Source organism: Squalius cephalus (assembly GCF_949319135.1).
Source record: "Squalius cephalus genome assembly, chromosome: 2".
In the NCBI taxonomy this organism is placed as follows: Eukaryota; Metazoa; Chordata; class Actinopteri; order Cypriniformes; family Leuciscidae; genus Squalius; species Squalius cephalus.
In genome coordinates, this window is record NC_137123.1 from 45,219,685 (window position 1) to 45,240,042 (window position 20,358).

Genomic DNA, 20,358 nt, shown 5'->3' on the forward strand with positions numbered 1-20,358 from the left:
TATAATGTCTTTATTCTCTCTTGTGATCCAAACATTTAAAGTATTTGGCTGATTGAAGTGCTTGAAGTCCAAATAGAAAGGCCATTGTGGCATTTATTTACACAGTAATTAAAACGTTCCAGGTCCCAAACTCCGAACACATAAGAACTAGGTAGAGTGGATGGGGAAAGAAGGCTCTAGGCAGGACATATTGGCATACTTTCTTCCAAAATCTTCTAAAAGTAAATGCATCTGCAGCCAAAATGTCTTTTTATAGAGAACAAGTTGTCCCCCAAAAAATGAACAAATAAAAAAAGAAATGCAATGTCCCTGATGAAGATTGTCCTAGAAATACTGCAAATAGTGCAATCTACCTGACACGGAAGACATTAAACATCAAAAATAGCGCTACATCAAACTGTACTTACAAAATCAGTGCAAATTTTAGACTAACACTGCAAAATGAAAACAGTGCCTACTGTACTTATGGTTCCTCCAATTCATGAAGAACAGCATTCACGTTCCTCATTATGACCAAGGTGAAAATGGGTGTGGATATCAATCAAATATATATATATATATATATATATGAAGAGTTCAGATGCAAAAGCCTCTAAGTGCCATCTGAAAATTTCTTCTAGAATGGTCATTTTTATCAAGCTTGTATATTTAAGTTCAGTCATTTCACTTAAATGACAATTAATAGGTAATTTTCATTGCGATTTAAGTGAAATGACTGAACTTAAATATACGAGCTTGATAAAAATGACCATTCTAGAAGAAAATTTCAGATGGCACTTAGAGGCTTTTGCATCTGAACTCTACATATATATATATATATATATAAACACAAGAAAATGCCTTCACTTCAGAAGGCATAAACTACTAACTGGAAGGAAAAAACAAATGTACAAAATGTTCAGAAAATGAAGTCTCTTACAGCTCACGTGTGTCTGGAAAAAAAGAGATTTACAATAAGCATTTTGAAAAACAGTTTTTCTAATCAGTGATATTTAAAATGTTATTCATTATTATAATTTCAATAAAAAATGTATGCAAAACTATTCAGTTTGGGAAAGTGAGAAATACACCAGCCATGTTTCTCTGTACCCTGTATAAATCTGTCATGTTTTAATAAAAAAGAAGAACAATGCCTAGGGTGTAAACTGAAACTCATGTCACAAAATGAGATTAAAGTTATGAAAACTGGGCGAAAAAACAAAATGAAATTTGATAAAGTGCCTCTGCCTTAAGAAAAACATTCAGCATATATCCAAAACACCTTTACACAAAAATCCTGGTACCTTTACACTTTACAATTGCTTCTATTGCTGCTCCATTCACTTATTCAGGCAGAACCAGAACATAAAATGCTGTCAAACATGTACATAAAAAAAGACAAACACATAAACAAAATAGGAGAGAGGACACCATCTTGTCTGCACTCTCACTGTCTTTCAGAACACATAATTAAAGCCTTTCTTGTACTTCTCTCTTGACAGTTCAATACAATTAAATGAAATACTGTTAGTTCACATTTATCTTATTAATGAGCTGATTAGTGTAACTTCCGAAATAATATGTATTAAAGTATAAAAAAAAATAACTAATTCTTTCAATCTGCATACTTTACACCAATAGCAACTGGAAGTTAATTAGTACGAAATGTCAAAGAAATTCAAACGGCACTGAATACACCTGACTTGTTTCCCCATCAAGTTTGTAATTTTTACCATTTGATAAATGACAAACCAGAGGATTTGCAGCACAATTCCAATTTAAAGTGACTCGTGTGTTTTGAGTCATTAGGTTGTTCCAGTTGTTGATCTGTTTCACATGAAACAGCTGACATTCCTAAGGCAAAAATCCAAGTGTACAACATAAGGAGTAAGGAAATAAAAAGTATGTATATGATTTAACATAGACTTCTCAATATCGTAATAACTGAACATTGTACTACATCCTCTCAACGCCTCTGAGGAGCAAACCGGCCCTCACTTGAAGCCGTGCCCCTCCCAGAGGCTATGCCTGGTTTAGGTACGGTGGTGACACGTGAAGGTGGGCCTCTGCCATCACGGTCTCGCATCATGCTGCTTCCGGCAATGCCACGCGGCCCTCCTGGACCACGATCACTACGTCTTGCGTCCCGACGATCTTCTCCACCTCCACTACGGGTTTCCCTCTCACGCATTGCCCTCGTCTTTTTCTCCTCCACGTTCAGACGTACCTCACCACGGAACATGATTGGCTAATCACAAAATGACATGTGGATTCAGTTATGAAATATTCTCTCAATACCACATCTTTACACCTGAAGAAATGTATTACAAAGAAAAGTATAGGGATGCCCAATTTATCAGTACCATTCAGCAATGCCGAAACAAGACGTTTTTTTTCCATTCATCACATCGACTTTTTAGGGATATATATAGAGTTGTGGTCAAAAGGGATATTTGCACAATATTTGTTTTTAATGACCCTACAAGTTTGAGTATGCTATTAAATATGTGGAGTTAAACTGGAGAGAAGAAAACGCTAAAATTGATAAAGATATTTAACTGACAAAATTATCTGGCATAAAAGGCAAACTACAGCTTATTATGGAATATAGGTTTTATTTTACAACGCAAAAAAAAAAAAAAAAGAAAGACAAAGACAAAGACATAGAAAGACAAAAAGCTTACAGGAAATAAAGCATACATTGACCAGTATAATGTATTATTTTAGTATAATTGATATACTATCATTGGTTTTGTTTATATTTTGAATTTTATTTTATTTTATGCTTTTATATTATAGTTTTCATTTTAATTTTCAGTTCAAGTTCCAGTAATTTTGTTTTGTTTTTTTGTCATTTTTATTGTTGTTTTGAATGTCTATATAGTTTTATTAAGTTTTCGTTTTTAATTTATTTTAGTACTTTAGCTGAAATTAAAATGAGCAACTACGCTTTTTTTTATTTTTTTATTTTTATTTCAAGTAATTATTTAAAAAAAATATTTTTTTTAATATAATCAATAACTAATTTCATTTGATTCTTCCTTTTTTGTTTAATTACAGCAGCCAGTCTGATCATTGCTCAATAAGTTTTACACATTGTGTTATGTGTAATTTCTAAAGTTTTTGTTGTCTGCGTGTTGTATGGGATCTTTGTATTAAAAATGACAGTCAATATCAAGACAGATCCTTCATACTTGCCTTGCAGTAAAAAATTAAATTGGAGGTTCCTCACAAGTGTATATCTCATCCATGACTTTGGAAGTTATTTTGAAGTAGTCACATATAGTGGTAATGCTCAACCTAGTGACAAAACGCTCTGTAGTCTTCTTTGACCAGCAAAGAGCTTTACATTCTGGACAGTACCTGTCTTACGGTGCTTTGCAATAATTCAATTGACAAGATTTAACCATTTTGATAATATCCTCCTCGACTGCAGTGGACAGGGCGGGCATACGTATACAAATTTTCAAGCTCATTTACCCTTTTTACTCACTTAAAATCCACTTAATCATAAAACAAATCATATACAGTGCATTGTGACGTCTATATTCACTATAGCATTTCTTTTTTAGTGTTGTATTTAGTTAAATATAGACCATTTATAGGTCATCAGCCAAAACACGAAATTGTGATATCTTATTATGTATAAAATACGTCTCGTTGTGACGGACAGAATTGTAAAATCAGTGCATCCCTTTAAAATAACGCTTTAAATACATTTACCAAAAGACAAATAGCTTTGCTTACTTTGACTCCTAAAATTCTTTGCACCGGCTCAGACTCATCAAAGACAACAAAGCCAAAGTTGGGAATCTTTCCTCCAGTGCCTTTGGTGTTGATTCGTAACTCAACAACATTTCCAAATGCTAGTTTGGAGAGACAAAGAACAATCCAATGTGAAGATGATTGATTAATAAATATGAGAGAACAAGGATCAATGCAATGGTTACCATGACAATTTAAACAACAAACAAAAAACAACTTACTCATGAAGAAGTCTTTGAGTTCAATCTCATCAATGTCATGAGGGAGATTTCCAACAAACAGCTGATGACTGTCTGGATACCTGACAACCCTTCTGCTGTCCATTTCACTCGCCTCTTCGCCCCTTCCTAAGCAACATCCAAGATATTTCATCAGCTTTCATCATTCATGACTACAGTATACAGGGGCCAACAACATCAGTCTTTCTTTATCAACAAACAGCAGCATTGCCCAAACAAAACAGCTACAACATATTCACAATGGAAAGGCATATTTACCTTTATTCACAAAGCTGAAATGCGGTTTCCCAGTTTGAGATTCGGAAGATGAGATACCATCTAATGAGAAATAGTGTAATTGAATCACATCAATTCCTAAATAAAAATTACAAAGTTGTATGGAAGCATTGCTTTATAAGTATTCTATTCTAGATTCATACCAGATCTAGGCCCTCTTGAGGTTACTGAAGGTCTGTCACGGATGCGCTGGTCACGCGGACGGATTGTAGCTGACGACACCTCTGGCTTGGTCTCAACTCTGGGCTGATAACAGTAAAAATCAAGATAGCATGCGAATGAAACATGGTTCAAGTTATGCTGGGTCAACAGCATTCTATTAAATTGAGAAAGAAAGATATGAATGTATTCATAAGTGGCTACCTGTGAGTTTGGTGCTTTAACAACATGTGGTTGACCTCCAGAGGATGGAACAGTCCCACAGAGAGGCAAATTTTTGCTGGTCACAGAGGCCCAAGAAGAAGTCTGCCAGAGACATTATCATTTTACCCCAGCATGACTTATCAGGAATAGTATAAATATACTACTAGAAATTTTAATACTAATTTTACTGTGTATTCTTAAATAAATAACATTAACTATCAAATTATCAAAATACCTATACATTTTAAAGGAGTCATAACCTAGTATTACCTTGGATACCTACTGCTGTATTATAGTCTTTCAGGCCCTTCTAAAAAAGAAAAGTGGAAAAAAAATAAACACAGAGCTCCTCAGACCCTTATTTCTGAAGGCATTATTGTCTCGCGAGATCTGATGCGATATTTTGGCTGTCGTGGACGGTCATTTTAATAATGCAAATGAGGGGCGCGTTGATTGGTGGCAGGAAGGAGGGGGGTTGACAACGCAGGTAACGCTTTAGCATATCATTCCAAAATGACATCATGGCGCAAGTTATGAATGAACCCGACCAGGGGTGCGTTTCCCAACTATGGTCGCAAGTTCCGTCGTTACCAATAACGTTAGAGTTCAATGGACATTGCGATGAACTTGCGACCATAGTTGGCCAACGATGCTTTCGGGAAACGCACCCCTGGCCGCGACCGGCAATATACAATAGCCGAATTCATGATGATCTCAGTCATTTGTTGTTTGCAAAGTAACGTTAGCAGCCATTCTCCATGTTTACCTCGAAGCTAATACTCCCGCTAGCATACAATAGCCGCATTAGCAGTTAGCTGCTGTTTGTTACACACAGTAGAGCAATAAAAACTCAGTCTTACCGTTTCAATTTCAGGCAAGTCTCTGATGGTTGGAATTGCACCTTTTTCCAAACAGAGCTTCGAGGCCAACTTCGCCTGATATTGCCCCAAATTTGTGTATGATTCCTGTGTGAAATGTTTAGCGCAGACTCCTAACGATAAGCCAGTTGAAAGGGTTGTTGGGACAGCGTCATTAAAAATGAATTTCATCCACTGGTCCCTGATAGTTTGGTCCGTTTTTGGTAGAGAAAACACATTTACATGTTGTTTGTGGCAGTCAACCACAGAGCAACTCAGGTGTGTACTCGTTTCTCCATCTTTCTCGACTGAACTGAATATGAGGGGGAGAGGGGCGGGCTTCCCGCGGCATAGGTTTGCGGTGTCCATATATGGTATATCCTGCCCCGTCATGACGTCAAGACGGGGCTGAAATCAAAATCTCGTATTTGAGTGCGCGTGCACGTGCGCTGGTTTATTTACCCTGAGGTAAACAAACGCTTCACTTTTAAATATCGGCTTCCCGGCCAGTGTATAATCGTTAGGCAATCATAACATACATTGATTCTCGTGGAAAAGTGAAAATTGCAGGTTATGACTCCTTTAACCTAAATTACCTACATTTTAGAAATGGCACTAAACGTCAAAAATTACTTTAGGTGGTTCTTGTATGTGAGGTGGTGATTCCATAGGAACAGGAGATGGTGCCTTCTCCTCAAACTCCTCTACAACCTTCTCTTCTGCCTTGAGCTTCGGCTCCTCAATCTTGGGTTCTGGGGCAACTTCAGAATCTAGTTCCATAGCTGCTTCCTCATGAGCTTCTTCCACACCATTGTTACAGCTGAAGGTGAAAAAGAGAAGGACAAAAACCATTAGACAACTCTTAAAATTCAAACAGAGCTTCGATTTACAATTTTCAAGATATTTACCCAACAGTACCATACTGGACTGAGAATCATCTACAGTTATAGTCCAAGTAGGCTTTCATTTTAAGTTCAAAGTGAAATGTGGGTTACCTCACAGGATGGGGTTCATAGCAGTTTGCATTACTGGGGCTGTCCTGGAGGGGTTCGGGTGATGGCTGCCTGTCTTCTGGCTCGTCAGTCTCTTCTTCTGACTCTGTCCCAGCAAAACATTTATTTAGGTAAATCGTTGAAAAAAAAAAAAAAAAAAAACTGCATGAGCAAGTACCATCCCCTTGCTTTAAAACATCTTAATTACTCTAGCTCTAAAGGAACCAATTCACATAATACAGCTGCTGGAGATAGGAATTTACCAGTGAAAAGCTTGTAGGTGACTTCTGCAATTGTGTGGTTGAGTTTCATCTATAAAAAGCCAGCCTTGACTGATTACAGTATATCCTTGCCATCCTTCCAAAGTTATAACCCATCTCAAATTGTTTGTAACTATATACCATTTGGGATAGAAGGAATGTCCGTGTTAATTTTTTTTTTTTTTTTTTTTTTTTAGATGTAGAGTGACTTTTTGTGCATGAAGGAAAATGCTGCAACAATTTGTGCATTGCTCTGGCTACTGTAATAAATGGCAGTTTTAAATAATTAAGAGTAAACTTTTGAGGGGAAAAAAACACACATTGGGTTTCCATGTTTAATGGGAACTTTCCATAGACATAATGATTTTTATACTTTATAAACCATATATTCTATCCCCTAAACCTACCCATCACAAAAAAACTTTCTGCAGTTTTACATTTTCAAAAATCATAATTTTTTATGATTTATAAGCTATTTTTTCTCATGAGCACAAAAAAATGTCCCCACAAGGACAAGGATTTCGAGTATTGCCTTCTTTGTGGAGACATTTTGCCATAGGGTTTACCAGGCCACACACGCACACGCGTACGCGTACACACACAGAAAGCACACAAAGACATTCGGGATGTATAACATTAAGTGTTATTCTGGTGTTGCTGGATTTGAGCACAGCCTTTGACATGATTGATCATGATATCCTTATCTTTCGCCTTGAACACACAGTAGGTTTAAAGGGTACAGTTTTGAAATGGTTTCAATCCTTTGTAAGTGATAGGTATTTTTCATTCAATTATGGAAATTCGACCTCCACTAAAAGACGCCTTCCATGGGGTGTACCGCAAGGGTCTATTCTCTCTCCAACACTTTTTTCTTTGTACTTGCTCCCATTGGGTGGCATTTTTAGAAAGCATGGAGTATCATTCCACTGTTTTGCCGACGACACTCAATTGTGTTTACCACTAAGACACTCGAAAGAAATCTTTGGATTGTCTTTTAGCTTGCCTAAATGATGTTAAAAACTGGATGGCAATACATTTCTTAATGTTAAACGAAAACAAAACAGAGGTCATTGTGTTTGGCCAGCCAAATGACCCTACCAAGGTCCTTTTAGATTCGAGCCCACTGGTGCCTTACTGTAAAATGTCGGTACGAGATTTAGGCATCCAAATCGATGATAACCTAAAAATGGAGAAGCAAATCAATTTGGTGGTATGTGCTTGTTTTTATAATCTGCGTCTCCTGGTAAAAACTAAACCTTTCTTATCTAATGTAGATTTCGAAAGAGTTATTCATACTTTTGTTCTATCACGTGTCGATTTTTGTAACTCACTCTATTGTGGCATCTCTGCCGCATCCCTGGCCCATTTACAATCAGTGCAAAATGCTGTATATGTGGTATATGCGGTGTCTGTGGTGTGTGATTTGTTACTATGTATGTTTTATTTTTTATTCTTTTTTATTTTAATGTAAAGCACTTTGGAAAACCTTGGTTGCATTTAGCAGTGCTAAATAAATAAAATAAATAAATGAATAAATGAAAGAAAGAAAGAAAGAAAGAAAGAAAGAAAGAAAGAAAGAAAGAAAGAAAGAAAGAAAGAAAGAAAGAAAGAAAGAAAGAAAGAAAGAAAGAAAGAAAGAAAGAAAGAAAGTGCTTTCCATTGATAAACTTTCACCACACTTTAAACAATTAACCAATTAACAATTCAACAAACACCACACAACCACACTTTTTGATAAACTTTTAAAACATATCAAACAAAATTATTTTGGTTTTGCAAAAAACATAAAACCATGTCCAGACAGACAAAAAAATGTCAATTTATTGGCCAAGCGGTTCATCAGAAGATTTGTAAAGGTTGGATCTAATATGTATGTATAATTCATAAAATAATGAAAACATTTTCAAGGTTAGACTTATGGGTACTTGAAGCTCATTTGTTCCTGACGTGGAGAGAGATTTTCATGTAAAAGGTTAAGTTTCTAGTTCCAAGCTCAAATAGGGTAGCAGGGTTGATGTTAGGAATATTGCTAATTTAATTGCTTGTTGCTAGGCAACTACATATCACATCAATCTCAAAACTACACAAGATATTAATAACCACAGACCATTTATGTGCACAAAGGTGAATTTTCACTAAATGCAGCTAAAGTTCAGAATCAGATTGAGCAAGAATAATAAATGTAGCTGCAGTTGGAAATCATTGGGGGCCAAGCAGATTGTAAAAGTGGAGGAAATGACTCCAAGCGTAACGGAGTCAGAGCAGCTTAGCCAAAAACAATTGGGAAGAAATACCAAAGTCAAGACATGTACCGCTAATACTTTTGGATATGAGGGGCTATAGTCTTTTCAAAGATGCTGTAATGTAAGAACTGTATACATGTAATGATCTTTAATTCTCAACTAACCTTCATCAAGCTCAGCCTCAGAGTCCCCAAAGACCTCATCTTCATATCGAAAGATGTCGTTGTGAACATAAAACTTATTTGCCACAGAACCCTAAACACCAATTAAAAAGAAAAAGACTTTCAGATTAGCTCACCCACTGGATATACAGGTGAAGTAAATATAAGTAATGTCAAATATTCTGACCATACTAGGAAACAAAATATCAAATTTGTTCTTAGCATCATGGAGAAAAATTAACAGTAGATGCTTAACAATAAACATTAATGAAATGATGCTGTTTTTTTAAATACAGAATAAATGTCTTATGATACAGTGAAAGGTTTCTTGTTGCTTTTTAACACGTTTCCATGAAATCAAAATGGACATATCTTATTTTTTATGGCATTACTTTATATATTGCTGTATATTTTATATTATAAATGATTTATCCATGCATATCTTTTTTTTATTATTATTTACATGCCCTCCTCCTCTTTTCTCTGATGACATGTGAACTGGATTGAGGGCAGGACAATAACCACTCCCCTCTGACAATCTGTCACTCACATGATATCACCACAGTAGCAAATGACAATAATCCAATCAATTCCAGATCGCCAAAATCAAGTCCCGCCCTACATTTTGTATCATTCGAGAAGCAGTTTCACTCATGTATACGTCACAACAGGGAAGAAAAGCCAACTTAAAATAAATGTATACAGATTGAATCCAGTGTCTGGAACTTATCTGTGAAAACAAACTTCCCTGCCACGTTATCACAAATTCAGGGTCTCTCATGAATAACGTATAAATGTGGTGGTGTGTGTAAATGTTGCGCTTCTTAACTAATTGAATATGTGACCACTTTTCTTTACATTGGCAAACTTGACTAAATTTTCAAACACAAATTTTCTTAAATAAATAATATATAATAAATAATAAAATAACTTATTTGTTACAGGCGGCTATAAACCATTAAATGCCTTCAAATATATCTACCACACTTTTTCAAGATTGCTTTTCCAGGAAGACAATGAACCCACTGAGCTGGAAAGCCAGAGAAACAATGTCATGTTAAAGGTCCCATATTATGCCCCTTTTCACAAGATGTAAAATAAGTCTCTGATGTCCCCAGAGTGTGTATGTGAAGTTTCAGCTCAAAATACCCAACAGATCATTTTTTACAGCATGTTTAAATTGTCATTTTTTGGGGCACAGAAAAACGAGCTGTTTTAGTGTGTGCCCTTTAAATACAAATAAGCTTCTGCTGCACGGCACAGGGGGCGGAGCTTCATGAGCTCGCGCTCAGTCTGTCAGGACAATTTCATCTCCCGGTAGGGTGACCAGACGTCCCGAAAAATTCGGGACAGTCCCGAAATCTAAGCTGTTGTCCCGAATCCCGAATCCGGCCCTAATTGTCCCGAAAATGATACTAAAGCAAATTCTTGAGTAGTTATTGTCTGATAAAACATTAAAAACTGTCCGTGGAGGTTGAGTCGTCCTGCAGCCAGCCCCCGCCGGCTGCTCATTGGCTGCAGCATCTTTTTTTGTCTTTTTTTGAAGTACTACAAAGATACTGTAGGCGCGAATTAAAATGCATTGATAAGCGAGCGCGAGTTGTCGCAGCCGCGAGTACAGTGAATGTGCAGGCAGCCAGTCGTAAAGGAGTGATTGATTGGTCGCGGCACTGTGTGCAAAAAAAAAACTTCGGCCTTATGTCTGATGTTGGGTTACACAAAGCAAATCATCTACACAATTATTTAGTTTTCTTATTTAATGACCGACAATTTCGTCATAATAATACTTTTTGCATAAGGCTTATTAGCGTTAGACTATAGCCTGAAATGTCTGATTTACGCACTGTTTCAACAGTCTTTTTTTTTTTTTTTTTTTTGGTCACAATGACATTTGAGTTCATGATTTTAATGTTGTTTTTTTGTGGCAGACTAAATATTAATGACAGACTGTTGATCTTTGAATAAAAATATGTTTGGTTCAGGTTTGAAAATTCATTTTATTATAGGCTATGTAGTCTAATATCGTAGGACTACCCCAAAACCTCCCCAAACAACCCCCCCCCCCCCCCCCTACTAAAGAAGGAAGTAGAGGGATGTAGTCCAAACGGGCCGTTCACTGTAGGCGACTTCTGTTAAATAAAATATCTCGCTTGGCATTGAACTTTGAGCTTTATAATTTTACAGATATTATTTATGCTCTAACAGCAACATTACACACTAACTAAAGTTTGAAACATGGGATCACGAAGAACGGGACCTTTAAAGGTGCAGTAAGCGATTTTTGAGAAACGCTACTGAATATTTAAATCAACACTGAAATAAACAATTTTGTGAATATTTTGTTAGATGCCTGTTCTCTGTGTGTGCTGAAAAAAAAGTGTTTGTACATAGTCCTGGCTGTGTAAACAGGAGAAAAAACCAAGTGGACTGGACTGATCAAACGAGCACCAAAACAATCTTCAGCAATTCAGGGCGTATCCGCTCATGATAGGGGAGGAGAGAAAAACAGTAGAAAGAGAGATGGGTGAGACATTGCCAAAGAGAAAAAGTAGAGGAATGTAATTGGAAAAAGAATGGTTACGATCTGGCCAGATCTAAGACTTAAGGCATTAATACTGGAAAAGCTTTCCAGCACTGGAGAGGTTACACTGTTTCTGCTCAATACATGAGTAACATTGGTTTTTGCTATTTCACAGAACCAAGATATGCTGTTGCTGTTGAATCACAGCTGATTTATCCATATTTGCACGAGCTGTCTGATGAGCCGACTGCTTGTGTTGCATAGCGTGTTTTTTTATTTTGGTAGCGGCCAATGAATGGAGAGGTGCATTTCTTTTGGGTAGGGCTGTGTTTTTTTGGGTGTTGATTTTAAAATATCACCAGTGTTTGTCAGAAATCGCTTACTGCACATTTAATGTCCTGGTGTGGCCGAGTCCAGAATATGTGGGTGTATTATTTGAATGAAGGCTGTTCCACTCATCATATCTAATCAACTTGATTGAGCTTGAGCTGTTCTGCAAAGAAAAATTCCAGTGACCATATGTGCAAATCTGTATCTATCTACACAAATTGCATACCTACTACATATTAACTTGGGGTGAATATCTATACAAATGTTTCTTTGGTGTTTACAGCAATACATTTCGAACAAATCTGTAGAAATGTATCTGCAGTAATCAATTGCAAAAAAAAATCCTATGAGGTTTAATGAAAAACAACTTTCAAGGAGTCAATATCTTTTATGGGTACTGTATAATGCATTTGATTGTATGATGACTACATATGGCATGTTATTATTATACACACCTCTGGAGCCAGCACAAATGTCTGTAGGAACTTCCTCATGGGCTGTCCATTATTGGAAAGTTCTCCCATGACCTGGACAACCACACCATCACTCAAAGTGGCATGGGCATCCACATGGCGGATTTTTGTGTGGCACTCACTGAATTGCAGGGACATTACCTTCTTATGTATCTCCTACAGATGAGGAAAAAATGCTGGTGAATATCTTTATAATTTGGATGTTTTCACAGGTTACACATAAACAAATGACTAACATTAAGACTTACAGCTTGCCCATAGACTGCTTCTGAAAGCTTTCCATTCGAATCCAGTCCACCATGGACATATGATGAGTTTCGTCCATAAAATCTGAATTATGCGAGTTTTGAATATAAAAGTTTTCAGATAAAAATGCCATGACATATGAAGTTATGAAGTGATGAAATGATGATTTTTATGGCGCATACCTGTGCAGAAAGTCTGGCGCTTTATTGAGAAGTGTGTAATACTGTCTCACAAACTCCCGCCCTACCAGCAGGGGACTGGGCTTCTCCATCACCATTTCTTTGCTAAAAAAGTCAGAATCTGAAAAGGGGGAAAAAAAATATTGCTAATAATAATAGCTAATCATCATCAAACTTTTTTTACAGACTCGGGGTCCAAATATATTAGAAAACAAGACAATAGATACCATAAACTAATGATAACAATAAAGAAAAAATAACCCTAAAATCATTCAAAAGTGTTTTATTTATTTATCATCCTTTGTACTATCATTAACATTCCAAGAATGCTTTAAATGTATCTCATTTAATTTATTATAATGATGCTTACATGAGTGCTGTATACAATTCGTTAAAAAAATGACAAAGAAATCTTTCAACTTTACTCTCTGATATCTGTCAATAATGTCACAATCAACATAATCTATACGAAATAATAAATATATATATATTATAAAATCTCTGATCGACTAGAGAGAAATTAAGCAGGTCAAAATTAACTGAAATGGTTTAAGGTTTATATATTTGAGACACTTACCTTTTCTGGGATTTATTTGATTTATCTACGTGATTAAATAAATAAGAATAATTATTAAGTCGTATCATATAATTATAACAGTTGTGTGTGTATGTCAGCGCCAGCTGCTTGAAATCACAGAGAGAAAAATGCCATATATGCTGTGTTATTAATGGAAATGCTGCTGTTTGGATCCTTATTGTCTAACCCCTGCGATCTGGGACAAGAACCCCCGTCACACTGGCAACAGCCAATCAGCTTCTTACACTCGACAGCACAATTGTGACGCTCCAACAACGCATTCTTCCGACCCCTGTCAACAACGCTATAATCGACACGATTTGTCTTTAAATAAATAGCCTTAGATGGCTATATGAGAACAGGGTTTTAAGAGTTCATCATAAGACTTTACTGACCCATTTCATCGAGGATATGACAATTTTACGCACTACGTAGCATTTCCTTGTGTTACAATTATAATTGTCCGACTCATTTGATTTTTAAATTCACTGACACGATCCCATTTTTTGGCTGTTGTTTTTATTTGTTAATAACTGTATATACAGTGGTATTTATAAATCATTTGGAAGTTGATATATTTTGTGTGGGGTGTTGTGGCTGAATATGATAGTTGAAACGCATCGCTTATATCGGTATGTTTTAAAAGAAACACAAAGCGTCATAAGAGAGAAAAAGGAGACTAGACGAGAAGACTGCAAATATCACTATTAAATATATCGTCCAATAGGGGGCACTTGACGGCTCAGAAAGCAGGATACTCCAGTGAGGCACATTCGAGACATTCAGATCTGAGAAGTTGTTTGTCTTGTTAGAGAAATTTCTCCTGGTATAGCATTTAACTCAGTTTATTCCAAGGAATATTGTCTGATCCCCTCATGAGTTCCGCACACGTAATTATCTCTCTCTCTCTCTCTCTCTCTCTCTCTCTCTCTCTTTTGTGTGTGTATAAATAATCCCAGTCTAGTAAACGGTAAGAAAAGTAACAACTATCATGTGACAAAACCGTGCACCTTGCTTCAGCATTTATGTGGACAATAATTTTGTCAGTTATAAGTTTCTAAATATTGTCTTGAATTCAAAATACTGAGGAAATGTGTTTATTAGAAAAAAGAAGAACTGAAAATGGATCCATCTGACCAATTAGAAACAACAGTCTTGCTGCTAAGCCCCTCCCATTTCAGTTTACGTATTTTATGAAGCGCTTTCTACTCGTTCTAGCAGCTATTTCTATTAAGTATAGGTAGGCAGTCAGACCATTTCAAGCAGCAAATTACTCATTGCAAACTTAATTAATCAGTGCTAAGAAGAATATTTTCTACTGTTTATAAAACGTGTTTTAGACAAAAGCTGGAAAACGTTAATCTCGAGTCAATCGGTTCTGGTTGCTTAGTTTATCTTTAAAATACTAGAGATTGTACGAGACAGAAATGCGGGTTATCTAATGTTATTCGTGTATAACGTTACACCACATTAATTTCCATAGGAAGAGGGCTGATTCGTTGTCTTATGTAAAGTATTATAATAACTGCTACGCAATGGCTGGAACAGTAAGTCTAGAGCTAGACCCCATCTTTCTGAAGGGACTGGGGTACCTTCACTCCAAGAGCAAAGACTCAGCAGAGAAACTTAAGGCCCTGCTGGATGAGTCTTTAGCCAGGGGCAGTGACTCCATCTATAGGACATCACTGAAGGTGATCAAATCACAAATGTATTTTTATGTTTGGAATTTAATTATTAGATGTTTTAATTTGTGTCTCATTTTCCATTCATTAGGAAGCCGAAGTGAGCAAAGTGTCATTACCAAAAATGACCAAACAAGACTCCAAATCCTCCTCCAGTTCATCATCATCATCATCCATCACCAGCAGCAGCAGCAGCAGCAGTAAATCCAGTAGCTCAGAGAAGACCAAAAAAGAGAGCGAGAAAAGATCTTTGGAAAAGGTTTTTTTGCACTATTGTTTATTGTTGTAAATATGATATAACTTGAAAAGCTCAACCTAATAAAAGATCATATGATATTTAGATTAGGGTTGATCCTGGAGAAGGAGCGGAGCCACCTAAAAAACCTCGTGTGGAAAAGCAGGACAGTCATCCCGCTCCGATTGCTTTTCAAACCAAGGACATTCCCATCCCAGATTTCACAGACATTGATGAAACCAACGCTGATGACTTTGCCATGGAAATGGGTCTTGCTTGTGTGGTTTGTCGGTGAGTAATGGAGAATATCACACCGGCCTAAACTAAGGCCTGGTTACCAGAGGGTTACTGGTTTGGAGTGGACCCCACAAGGATCATGATTTATCACCATTGTGACACGGATGCCTGGTTTCACAGACAAGGTTTAAGCTAGTCCCAGACTAAAATGTATGTTTGAGCTGTTTTAACTGAAAGCATCTTGCACTGATATATCTTCAAATATGTCAGTGCCATTGTTTTGTGTCAAGATGCACACCAGTAATGTTTTTTCTAAGGCACGTTTAAAAAAAAAAAAGCTACTTAAGTTAAAGTAAGTAAAGTCTTACTTTAACTAAGGCCTAATCCTGGCTTAATCTAAGACCTGTCTGTGAAACCGGGTCTTAAACTAGCTACTCCTGCTTAACTGAGCCTGTAAAGACATTTTGGATAAAAGCCACTTACTTTCTTACTATAAATAAATGCATTTCAAAATAAGTACAAAAAATTAACTAAAACCAAAACCAAACGGCAACCTGCCTGTCTCTCTTTTGAAACCAACACGGAAGTGACTTAAACTGCAATTCATCGACTGGCCGCTAGAGGCTGGATGCAAAAGAGAGTCAATCCCATATAAATGCCCAACTTCACAGCAGAAAAAAATGTGTTTACAGCCTGGTGCAAAAAGTGGTTTTATAGCTGAATTTGCCCTTCATGTAAACTGTGAGGGGGTGAATTCTTTTATAACTCATCCGTTTAAATTATATTAAGCCCTAAAGTTCTGTCTAATTAAGGGCATGGCCACTTGAGTGACAGGTGAATTGGCGCTGCTATCACTACTAGCTTTTTGTCTGCTGTCTGTTAGCGTCACGTGTCCTCAGCTAATCCTGCCTTTTTGCCCATTTTCATTTATCCGGGAGTGATGCACGGTGACGTGCTACCAAGATGGCCACGGCTGGGTCCGCCTACTTTGGGCTTCAAAAATGCTCTTCAGAAAAATACGGGTGACTTCACGGACACTACGTCCATAGTTGTCAGTCTATGACCAAAACTGAAATAAAAAGTACAAAATTACTGAAACTTACCCTACAATTAAAATGAAAGCTGAAAATACAAAAATAAAAGCTAATTCAAAATTATAATAAATAAAACAATATATAGAAAAGTGTATCAATATTAAATAATATTAGTATTGCCTTTTCAGTATATTTGATAAACCTTTTTGGAAATGTATTTGTCTCATGTCACTGTTGATGAGCCATGTACAGTCATGTGAAAAAGAAAGTACACCTTTTTAAATTATTTGGTTTTATGTATAACAGGACATAATAAAGAAATCATCTGGTCCTTGGCAGGTCTCAAAATGAGGTAAATACAACCCCAGATGAACAACAACACATGACATTTCACACAGTGTCTTCGTTTATTTAACAAAAACTAGGCCATAATGTGTGACAAACTAAGTATACACTTACTGCATCCATAGGAATTAAGAGGGTAAGTAGGTAGTAGTCAGACGCTGCTTATCAGATGTCTTTGATTAATTGATCATCAGCAAGCATGATCACCTCTATAAAAGCAGAAGTTTTGGCAGTTTGCTGCTCTAGAGCATTCAGATGTGTGTTAACACAATGCCAAGGAGGAAAGACATCAGCAATGATCCAAACAATTTTAAGTCCATCATTCTACAGCGAGGAAGATTCATTATTCATAACGATGGGAGAGACTGATAAAGTCATATAGAAAATTATTACTTCAAGTTATTGCTGCTAAAGGAGGTTCTACAGGCTATTAAATCATAGACTGAACTTAGTTTGTCACACATGATGTCTCCATTTTGGCTTTATTTTTGTTAAATAAATAATGACATGATATAATGGCATGTGTTGTTCATCTGAGGTTGTATTTACTTAATTTTAATACCTGATGTTTTTTTTTTTTTAAACTATGCCCTGATATGTAATACCATAGAATTCAAAAGGGTGTACTTTCTTTTTCACATGACTGTATGTGTGAAATTAATCCAGCTTTCTTTCCTCTCAGGCAAATGACGGTCACTTCTGGCAATCAACTAGTGGAGTGTCAAGAGTGTCATAATCTGTATCATCAGGAGTGTCACAAACCTCAAGTTACTGACAAGGATGTCAATGACCCACGGCTAGTGTGGTACTGTGCTCGATGCACCAGGCAAATGAAACGAATGGTGAGAATTGCATGACAATAAGAAATTGTATATAATACACTGAAAAACTTTGGTGTAGAAATTTTTTTCACTCAGAAATTGCTAATAAATTTCACAAAGAAACAGCAAGTAATATTGAATTAACATGACATTTTGAAGTAGAAAGACTGAAGTAGTATTTTCTTGTAAAACATTCTCCAATAATATTTGTCGAAAAATAATTTTTTACAGTGTAGTAGGAACACTCAATATGATGGTTTTTTTAATGTCTCAGGCCCAAAAGACTCAGAAGCCTCCACAGAAACCAGCTCCTGCTTTGGCAACAGCTGTACCTATGTTGAAAGATCCACTAGTGAAGAAAGCTGAACTAAAGCCTAAACCTGAAACGACTGGTTCATTCCAGGCCTTTAAGAGAACAGAGGTGAAGGTGAGTGTATTCACACAAGTAGAGACTATAGACCAGGGGTCTCAAACTCAAAAGTACCTGTGTCAATTGAACAGTTAGAAGGGTTAGTTCACCAAAAAATGAAAAGAATTGTCATCATTTACTCACCCTCATGTCATCCCAACCCTGTAAGACTTTCATTCATTTACTTTAAATGAAATCTGAGAGCTTTCTGTCCCTCCGTTGACAGCTACGCACCTACCAATTTGTTGCTTCAAAAAGTTAAGAGATCGTAAAACGAATCTGTATGAATCAAGCTGCTTGGTCCAAATCTTGATCTTAAAGAGACTTGAACGCTTTATATGATGAACAGATTGAATTTAGACTTTTATTCTTTTTTTTATAACATTTCTCAGCGAACATAAATGCTCAACCTGCATAACACACAAGAATGAAACTCATTAGTTCTCACACACTGAGCAAACATGCTTGAGCTTCTGTTTACATCAACTGATGTGTGAGTTGAATGTTTATATGTGAATAAAAGCCTAAAATTAAATCTGTTCATCATATAAAGCGATCGTGTCTCTTCAGAAAATTTGGACTAAACTGCTCAATTCACATGGATTTGTTTTACGATCTCTTTATGCATTTTTTGTAGCATCAAAGTAGTAGTTACCTGATCTGTCAATGGAGGGACAGAAATCTCTCAGATATCATTAAAATATTGTTTCGAAGATGAACGAAAATTTTACAGGTTTGGAACGACATGAGGGTGAGTAAATGGTGACAGAATTTTCATTTTGGGTGAACTATCCCTTTAAAGTCTAAGAAAAATCACAAGCTGGCTTTAATGTAATGGTCAGTAATTAAGTTAATAGAAAAAAGCTCAAATAAAATACTGGAAAAATCTACTGTCCCAAATGGCACACTATACACTGACTATACTTTGCACTCTACCATAATACATGAACTTTATAAGGTTATTTTGTTATCCAACATCGATAGGCCATTGATAGGTCTGACAGCCCCTCACCCTCCAGTATGTAAGGACAGTTGTGCAGGGAATATCTAACATTGCACTGTGTTTTGTTTTTTCTATGTTAATTAAGTGTATCAGTCAGGTATTTGATGTGCACCTTTTCTTTTTGGAATTTTCAGTGTGAAAACATCCAGTTCTATAGTTATCTAGTTTTATTTATATACTGTGAGAAAGGCATGAGATCAAAAAGAGATCAGTACGCCAATGTATGATGTCCGTTATTAAGTCTCATTAAGTACTTTTTTTTTTTTTTCCCTTCTTCTTCTTCTTCTTCTTCTTCTTCTTCTTCTTCTTCTTCTTCTGTCCAGGCGCCTGCGGCATCAGGAAACGCCTCCGGCAGTAGCTCATCTTTACCCCAAGGCCTTACAGGATGGGCTGCCTTTACCAAGACTTCAAATGTTGGACCTTCCAGTACCAAATTGAGCACCAGTCAGCCAGGTAGCAGTAAATCAACCCCACCTCCCTCAGGCTCTAAACCTGTGGGGCTCTCTGCACTGGCCAATGTTAAGCCAGGTCTGGCTAATAAACCTTCAGGAGGCAGCGGTGGTGGAAGTGGTAATGGGAACAATGGCTCCAGCATGGTACCTATGAAACCACCCCCTCCACTCACACTTGGCAAGCAGGTTTTGAGCCGTTCAGCCAGTGGAGATACCTTGGGAAAAATGACTGTGACTGGATCTTTGTCACCTGGGGCAGCACCCTCTAGCAGCCTGGGAGGCAATGGTGGGTCTGGAGGCAATGGAGGGGGCAACGGGGGCAATAGTGGTGGCAGTAGTGGCAACAACAATAACAACAGCAGTGGAACAAAAGCCTCAGCTGATGGCAAGGCGCCCACTTCCCAGGAATCTCAGCTCAATGCTATGAAACGCCTGCAGATGGTGAAAAAGAAAGCAGCACAGAAGAAACTGAAGAAATGAGTAGGACGAAGCCAAGCTATTATGTTAAACAGCAAGTCAAATCCGGTTTTTCAAATCATATACTTGAATGTTACTGGTCTTTCTGAAGCGGTTTGGTTTGAAGATGTACCTCATTCTTTCAAAACCATTCACGTTATTGAAAACAAGCTGCTCATTTTAATGTGTTTAATAAATAACACCTTTTTTTAAGAAAAATTGA

The 20,358-nt window shown here is 36.8% G+C and overlaps 2 protein-coding genes across 3 annotated transcripts; one reads left to right on the forward strand and one right to left on the reverse strand.

Annotated features, from left to right (window-relative positions):
• Window positions 1-900: 900 nt before the first annotated feature.
• g3bp2a (G3BP stress granule assembly factor 2a) lies at window positions 901-13,920 on the reverse strand. 2 transcript variants are annotated; one of them, XM_079849813.1, is made up of 14 exons: window positions 13,857-13,920; window positions 13,462-13,486; window positions 12,888-13,005; window positions 12,708-12,789; window positions 12,442-12,615; window positions 9,139-9,229; window positions 6,475-6,577; window positions 6,113-6,299; window positions 4,623-4,724; window positions 4,403-4,505; window positions 4,242-4,301; window positions 3,966-4,091; window positions 3,727-3,845; window positions 971-2,227 (listed from the first exon to the last, which is right to left on the reverse strand). In XM_079849813.1, the coding sequence occupies exons 1-14, from the start codon at window positions 13,863-13,865 to the stop codon at window positions 1,946-1,948; spliced, it is 1,581 nt and encodes a 526-aa protein (XP_079705939.1). In that variant the 5' UTR covers window positions 13,866-13,920; the 3' UTR covers window positions 971-1,945. The 2 variants fall into 2 exon arrangements, with proteins under 2 accessions (XP_079705940.1, XP_079705939.1); XM_079849814.1 differs by lacking the exon at window positions 13,462-13,486 and having other exon boundaries at window positions 901-2,227; window positions 13,857-13,912.
• Window positions 13,921-14,672: 752 nt separating this feature from the next.
• Window positions 14,673-20,346, forward strand: ints12 (integrator complex subunit 12). The gene is made up of 6 exons (XM_079853199.1): window positions 14,673-15,152; window positions 15,235-15,402; window positions 15,485-15,669; window positions 17,677-17,836; window positions 18,090-18,242; window positions 19,551-20,346. Exons 1-6 carry the CDS (start codon window positions 14,997-14,999, stop codon window positions 20,157-20,159), a joined length of 1,431 nt encoding a protein of 476 aa, XP_079709325.1. The 5' UTR covers window positions 14,673-14,996; the 3' UTR covers window positions 20,160-20,346.
• Window positions 20,347-20,358: the final 12 nt, after the last annotated feature.